The sequence below is a fragment of the Acyrthosiphon pisum genome, chromosome A1 (assembly GCF_005508785.2).
Source record: "Acyrthosiphon pisum isolate AL4f chromosome A1, pea_aphid_22Mar2018_4r6ur, whole genome shotgun sequence".
Lineage (NCBI taxonomy): Eukaryota > Metazoa > Arthropoda > Insecta > Hemiptera > Aphididae > Acyrthosiphon > Acyrthosiphon pisum.
The window spans coordinates 112,309,684-112,318,469 of record NC_042494.1 but is presented as its reverse complement, the minus strand read 5'-3'; the positions used below and the strand labels follow the sequence as shown (position 1 = coordinate 112,318,469).

At 27.5% G+C, this 8,786-nt stretch overlaps 1 protein-coding gene across 2 annotated transcripts in view; it reads left to right on the top strand.

The window, feature by feature from the left end:
• LOC100167273 (regulating synaptic membrane exocytosis protein 1) overlaps window positions 1-8,786 on the top strand; it is a 203,275-nt gene that overhangs the window by 118,027 nt on the left and 76,462 nt on the right. For both annotated transcript variants that reach the window (XM_029488061.1, XM_029488060.1), the window contains exon 5: window positions 1,764-1,926. In XM_029488061.1, coding sequence (XP_029343921.1) covers window positions 1,764-1,926 — 163 coding nt within the window. The remainder of the gene's footprint in view (window positions 1-1,763; window positions 1,927-8,786) is intronic.

Sequence of the window (8,786 nt, the reverse complement as noted above, 5' to 3'; positions counted from 1 at the left end):
CTTCACTACCCCTAGGACATATATTATTTCATACTTTCATACTTACATAATTTATCAATCGGTTACGTTTAGTATTCAACTTCCACGAACTGAAACAATTTTAGATTTTGTAAGTATATTCAGATATTTAAAGTTAGATTTTAATAACCTTGGGATTGAACTTCAAGTCTTCGAAGGTGGAATTCTAAAATATTTATCAAAATAAACACTACCATCACTGTAGTGAAATGAATATAATTTGCCATAATTCAAAATTAAAACATTAAATGCATACCTACGTCCTACATTTTTAACATATAAATTACAAATTGTTAAAATTTGTCATTCGTTTTTAATTACAATAAAATAAGAAAATCTTCACATGAGAAATCGAGCGAATATCAAATGTTGTAAAAATATGAATTTCAAACGCTCATAAAAGTTTAATTTGACTTTCTTGTTTAAATTTTTTTTTTATAGAGATAGACAATGTTATGAGGAATCTTGTGTCACATTGTCAAATCTTAGATTTAAAAAGAAAAATTTTTACGAATTCTTAACTCAAAATAATTTGCTAATTTTCGTGATTTTTACATATTTTGTCAACTTTTGAACTTTAAATGCCAATAAAAAAGAACTGTGACTAAGGATTTTTAANATTTTTCAAATGTCATTGTAGCAATATAGTAGGAGCCTTGTATTAAATTTTCAAGTATTTTTACTCAACAAATAAAGTTTTATTGACATTCATAGAACAAAAAACTAATTAAATTGGAAACTGAAATTGTCCGTAAACAGCTCAAAACAAATCAAAATATTTTGAAAATTGTATCATGTATAGAAAATGGAAATATAAACAACCAGTGAAAATTTCATGTATCTACAGTCATTCGTTTTAAAGTTAAACCAAAAACCAAAATCAATTTTCTCATCAATTTTGCATAAAAATTCCCGTTTTTCCTTAATTTTTCTTTTGTTTTTCACGGCGCTTTTGAAAACTATTGGAAAAATTTTACTTTTGACCCCCCAAAGTACCAACTAGATTCACTTTCCTATCAGAAAAGATACTGTTGACGAAAATCCAAGCACTTTTACTGTCCTAAAAGGTGATGACAGACACAAAAAAAAAAATAAAAAAAAAAAAACACACATCATTGTAAAATCAATACATTCATCGTTCCACTCAGAATCTAATATTTAATAAAGTTTTCACTGATTTTTTTTTTTTAAATAACCAATGAAATTATTTATATATGCACGATGAAAGGTCTGATATCACCTATGCAGAATTGCATATCGTTAATTGTATCCTACATTATAATATTATATTTGTATTGCCAAAATATATTTTACTGCACTTACTATATTTCAAATTAATAAAATTATTATTATTTTTTAATATGTTTATTGAATTTAAGTACGTGTACTTATACGCAGTATACTGAATATTAACAATAAATAATAATAATCATATAATGAGCTAACAGTTGTTATGGACTTATATCAACGTCCTTACAAGTTACAAGTCTAAAATATAATATAAGTATCCACTCTTAATTAATATTAGATTGTAAACAACATAATATTATATAACAAATCAATGTTTAACGATTTTTAATCTTCTTATGTTAATTGAGTATTTATTATTTTGTTTTACCAATACGAACCAGAAATAATACGAGTTTAATAATATACTCGTATGATTATACTCGCGTACCTACATATAGATTATTATATATTATTATTGTTATTATTTATTAATATCTGCGTATTTCACATTTCAGATCCAAACCAGAGATGGCCAAACAACCAGCGTGCCGGTCTGGTGGCTGCCGAGTTTGTTTGAAAAGCTTCAAAGAAGGCGACTACTCGCGCGTGTGCTTCGGGTGCAAGTTCAAGGTGTGCGAGGACTGCGCAACCTCGTACACGAAGGTCGGCGAAGATGAGGTAAACGCGCTCTAGCTGTATTTATAACTGTGTATATAATCGCGTATACTTACGCGATTGTGCGTACGGGTAGGGTAGAAAAAATGGTCGTAGATTTTTATCCCGAAAACCTTGGGTGGGCAGGGGACATTGGTCAGAGAGAACCCATCAATTTCAAAACAGTCGGTTCCCATCCATTACGCGGTCAATCTAGAACCACCGACACCGCGGCTGTCCGATTGCTTCCTTATAGCTGTGCGCTGTTTTTCTTCCAGACCTACAACAACGAATCCGTCAAGATTCCAGTGACCTCGATGGCGTGGATAGGGGAATATAGGAATGCGAGCCGTATAAATGGGTGAGATAGATAGAGAGAGAGAGTGAGAGAGATAGAGAGAGAGAGAGTGAGAAGGAAACAGGGGGGGAGGAACGGGTAAGTAAAGGACGTATATAAAAGGCCATTTCGTTTATCTCCGATCCATTTCGGTGGTGTCAAAAAAACTCTTTTCTCCTGTTTATAAATGAACTGATTTCCTGAACATATCCTTTCAACTTCCTTTTAGGAATTCAAGAGAGTTAAAATTGGTGTACTAACCCTTTTTATCCGCCGCCTTCGATCCGGATGTTTTAATTACAAATTAAGGTAATAGAAAGTTTTACTTTGCGATATGATAATTACATATAATAGTTCCGTGTGGCTTAAATTAATTTAAAATAGTTCATTTTATATTCAAGATGTAAATGGAAAATATATTAGTATCAATTATGGATAATATGATATGCTCCAAAGAATAAAGTAAAGTAAAAAAAAATATATACATATATATATATTATATATTATGGTATTTTTATAAGTAGATACGCATAATAATATATACCGTTGATATGCTACATTCGTTTTGCACTTCGTCATCATTCATGTTATGCTTATGTTTTCGAAGGCTTGGGACAGAAAAAATATATATACTGCATTCTACTGCGATGTAAAAAGTATTGATTATTTTAAATTTTATTCTTACTACTCTTACCTACTCATAACTAAAACTTTTTTTCTTATATTTAAAAAAAAAATATTCCTAATATTTAACAATTTACCTAAAATGCATGAATCAAAATAGTCCATTGCGTATTTGAGTCTTATTTGATGTATATTATTTTCAGATGGGTATACCCAGTTATTTTATAAAAAAATAAATAAACATCTCACTTATCAATAATTATATACTTATTAGATTTTATATTATATTCTTATGTTATATCGCATTTAAACTGTAAACACTTAATTAGGTAAAAATAACTTTTATTAATAGATAATTCTTCATTACAAACGGTCAGTTTTAATACTGCCTATATGTTTTTATGTTTCATCTCATTGACCTGTACAGATATTTCATTAATAGTTACACAATAAATTATAGGTATACTTCAAAACTATAGATTTCATGTACAATATAGTTTCTTTATTATTTTTTTTTCGTATTACTAACAATAAAAAATGTATACAATGATTATCATACTCGTTTTGTTTGAATAATATATGAACATGACTTAAAGAGTAATGTGTTTCACTTTAATATTAATTAATTGATTTTATTAATGCTCAATGGTTTAAAAAAAAAAAAAACAAAATAGTGTAAACTGTTTTGGAACACTTAATAAATAAGGCACAGTGGTAATAAATCATGGATATCAATAAAATAATAAATGGCCTAAACATAATATACAGCTATATATGTACCTATAATATATATCGAAGCAAGAGCCAATAAACAATGTCGTGCTTGATTATTTATGTAGTGGTTCTCAAATTATACATTTATTTGATGATTTAATTATATTTTCCCTAAAACTTACATTGGACATTAATTTATGTTAAGTAAAACTATACAGCTGATGTCGTTTATTATTTCTAAGTACACTCTGGATAATAGATTATCCAACATTATGTAAAGTGTGGTTCGTATTGCTAAAAACTTTTATATTATTCAGTTCTGTATAACAATAGTTTTTTACTTATAAAGAAATAAAATATAAACATAAATTCTATTCTAGAACAAAATAATTGAAATATTCTTTACAATCATGTTTTAGCGAACAATTTATAAACGTATTTTTTTTTATTGATGATCAAGTACAACTTCGGAAGCTAAGGCCATTCAATTTATCTTATTTTTATAAGCACATCGTACTCACTAGCACCAGGTATAATTGGATTTTTAATATTTTGTATAAATGTATATTAATATGATTATTTTAAAAATATAATTTTGTTGGTATAAAATATAATATACTTCAGTTTGTCGTATAAAGTAACAATATATATTATATAATATTGACATAGTGTTTGATATTTCTCTTGTATTTTATATATCATAATTTAATTACATATCGATATGTTTTTATTTGATTATTTGGATTTATAAATGAAATTAATATAGTAAAATCTATTTCATTAAATGTGTATGCTATTATACATTATTATACACACAAAAAATAAAAATAGTTCCCTGAATTTATTTCATATCAAACAGTATTTTTCCCCCTGTATTATAGTCTCAGTCAATTTTTATATTATACATGATATTATTATAGAACTCCATAAAACGTGCCCTTACGTGCAGAAAAATAATATTTACGACCACCATTTTCTATAGTACCTACCTTAGACCCTAATATAATATATAATACGGCCGTTGCCAAGAATATGGATCTTAACTGTCATTACATCACAACAAGGACTTTCTTTCACGTATCCTATATTAAACACGGTATTGCTAGATGTCACCTGTACATTCTAGTCTTGTTGTCCACATGCATTTTTATATGTATGCTACATTTTTTTAATATTTGAATTTCAAAACAAAATAATACATAAATGGGCCTGAAACTTTATATTTAAAACAATATAAATTAGATTTCTGTTCTGTTATAACTTAAGATATTATGTAATCATATGAAATATTTTGCGTTTCACATAGACATAACTCTCCGAATCCAAAGTTTATATTAATTAATTGAAGTTTCGGGAGAGTGTACAGTTGAAGCCATATAACATTATACCTTTATCGTGAACGAAATGAACCTTTGTCGCATTCAGCGGCTTTAATTAGGTAAATGTATCTTCAAATGAGTTTTATAAAACTAAAATAATTGTTTCTTGTTTGTCTTTAGTACTCTTTACATTTGAAATTGTAATATTCAAAATTGTTTTCTAAAAAAACTCAAGAGTTATTAAAAGATAGATTATTAAAAAAAGTTATTTAAAACGTGTTTACATCATAACAATATACTATATGAGAGTGTGATTCACCAAGCATGCTCTTACGTCTTTTTCTTCTATGATGCAGTTATTCAAAATCTGATGTTTGGAGTTTTAAAATATTCTTAAAGACCATATTTTAATTTTCTTAAGGTTTATATTTACTACTTAAGGAGTTTCCTGTGTAGCTACAAATTTCTGTACTCAAACGAGAACTTTTTCCTCTTTTCTATTGTATTTAGTGAATACATTTTCAATGAACGGCCACGTATCAAAATCAAAATTCAAACGAATATGGTTTGAGTAATTTTACATTGTGTAGTAACGATAATAGGTTCCCATGGATATGGTGATTTTAAAATGTTAGTGATTAATATCTATGTGCATTAATAATTTGTAAAAATGGTCCAAGTATAATAAATCATAGATCGATTATTTCATCTATTTTATATTTTTGTAAAACCATTTTTCAGGACTATTATCCTTTGTATAAAGGCTTATGATTGCAGATAATTTAGCAAAATCAATTAAATTATATTTTTCATGCGTTTTTTTTTAATTTGAAACATTTTTAAAATAAATGTATATTTTTAAGCCATTCATTTTTTACAAATTTATAAAAATTAAATGTATCTAATATCTAATTTTATTACAATAAATAATATTTACTGTTTTTTTGGTATATAACTATGCAACATTTAAAATTTTTTTTTTTTTTAATATTTACAATATTGTTATATTATTGAGTAAAATTGTGAAATATTATGATTTAGATTTCTTTCTTGCAATGTTGTAGTGTCAAATATATTCAAAATATTACTTTTAACACTTACTTATTATTTAAAAATGCTAAGTCATAAAAAAAGAATATTTTTAGAAAAAATGTAATTGAATAATTACGAAATTCGTATTTTTAAGGCGTCCCCGTCACTGTACAATGGTCGAATAACAGTAATTATTATGCGTTTAACATTTTCCATTAACTATTATTTCGTTCGTTTCATAACATTGTAATATTATAATGATTATGTCCTCGTGCTATAATATAATATCCGTGTATATAGATATACCTATCCACGTTTCATAGAGTGGCGAATAAATATTTTGACGGCCTGTTGAAGAACAAATCGATAGTTTCCGGAAATGTGTTTTCATTAACCAAATGGGGGTCAGGTGGCATATTATTTCCAGCGGGTGTGTCATGTCGTGCGTAGAATACGTATATACTAGATAATAATATATACATGTATATTCGTATATATATAAATATACATTTACTGGTTAACGTGCTCGCCTAGCAACCAGGCTTTCCTATATAAGAAATGCGTATATAGGTATACGTTATATATATTTATAGTCCTTTCCAATGGTGACAAGCCATCTCAGGTGGAAGCATGGATATTTTAGACACGCCTCAAATACATAATGATAATATATGCGTTGTGAGTAAAAGACTTAACGGGGATATAGTTTTTCAAATTATACATTATCATAATAACACTAATATTTAAGTACTATGGTTTTTTTTATGACCAATTTCATACGACCTTTCTTTTATTTTAATATCCTAATACGATAAAAAAAAAATAGTAATTGAATTAAAATTATTGTTTTTGGACTCACCGTAAAAAATGGTGTTTTGTTCTCGCGCAACAAAAAATCATGAAAACAATTAATTAAAATGATTTAATCCCAACTATTATAATGTGTTTCAACTTCCAAACAATATGAACAATGTACGTTTTATTGAAAAACAATGTAAGCCATATTTAAACACTTCTAATCGTGCATTAATTATAAATATATATTCAATATAAAATAAATTATAATGACTTATCTGGGTTAATAAATCAATATAAATACCCAACTACTAAGCTATATAACGTTATTGCGACGTACTAATATTGGATAAAATGTAAACCGTTAAATCTAAAACTATAGAACCATAACGATATTATATTTCTTAGACTGACCTCAGTTAAGAGCTCAGTTAACCACTCAACTACAAAACAAACAGAATTTATCCTAAAGTATATTTGAAGTAAATACATTTTTTAATTTTATTTCCTTGTTTAGAGTTGAATATAATTCGATAAATGTTATTTATCTTTCGTTTCAGTGGAGTTGTATCGTTTATTTTTTCATAACAAATAAATACACAGTTTTAAATGTTTTTCAGCTATTTATTTATAGTACTCTCTCTATTATTACTCTGTATTGAAGAATCAAGGTTTTAAAATATTATTCTGCAAAGTGGGTTTTTAAATCAATATATTTTATATAGCCTACAGGTTAGACTAAACTATATCTTGCTGTACTTAATCACGTAGTTTATTGAGTAAAAATAATTACATAATTCTCTAAAATAAAATAATCTTTCTAGTTGCTTCAGTTAACAGCCGTCGTATATTTTACAAATACATATTTCCTGTCAAAGTTGTTTTTATTACCTACAGTTTTAAATTGAAACAATTAACTCGAGTTTTCAGTTGGTAGATTTCTACCAAAATAATAATAATAACCCTGGTGGAAGCATAATAATTACATTTCAGATGAAACATGACAATTTAAATTTAAACTGGAACCGAGTCATGCACAATAATTGTTTTCAATTTTTACTGAACATGACAGCTTGCTATAGAATGTTACTTAAATTAACACCGAACAGGACTGATGGTCGCAAACTGATCATTATATTCGCGTATGTAATTTCATTCATTTTTTACTTCTTGATACATTATGTATGACCCAATATATTTTTCCAAGGTAAATACAAAAAATATATTAATAATAATATTCATAAAAAAAACCCTTCTAGAATAATAATAATAATAATAATAATAATATATTATCTAACCGTCATCTGTCGTCTTTCTCTATGCATATATATATTATATAGTATATACTACGTATTTCTTAGACCAAAACTTCACATATATAATATATAATATAGTGTCTTCTCAATAACCTCATATATATATTATGTTATATACGGGGTGGCTTATGAAGCGAACAAAAGACCAGACGAAATACGCCGGTATAAGACCAATACGAAAGATGGTCTATCTGTTCCCGTCTCTTTTTCAATTCAAAAAGCTCATCTATTGTGCCTGACGGGCTCCGATATGTGTGTGCATGTGGACGTGTGTATGTATGTGTGCGTATGTAACGTATATATATGTGTGTAGGACGTAGGTATATGGGGAAAGAGATGAGCGTGGTGAGATAAATAAAAGAAATGTATATACAGTTGCTTTATATTATGTCGACTATAGTTCAGAAATTAAGTTGGTGAAAATAAAAATAAAAGTTGCCACACGGACAATAGTTGGTTAGCTTTACAACATATTCCGTCGATATTCGCAATTGGACGAGGTGGGCATTATGCTATCGAATCTTACTACCGTGGGGGTAGATCCATTTAGAAAGCAACAGATACAGTGAATGGCCGCACGTAAATGGCAGTCACCCTTTCTCTCTTTTGATCCTCACTCGCAGTGGCACGATAATAAAATACGTATTAAAATATTTCATGCATATCGGGTAATGTCGGTGACTTAAGATTTGTATTGGTTAGTTTTGATAAATGATTCTGTTCACGTGGAAAAATAAAATATTATAT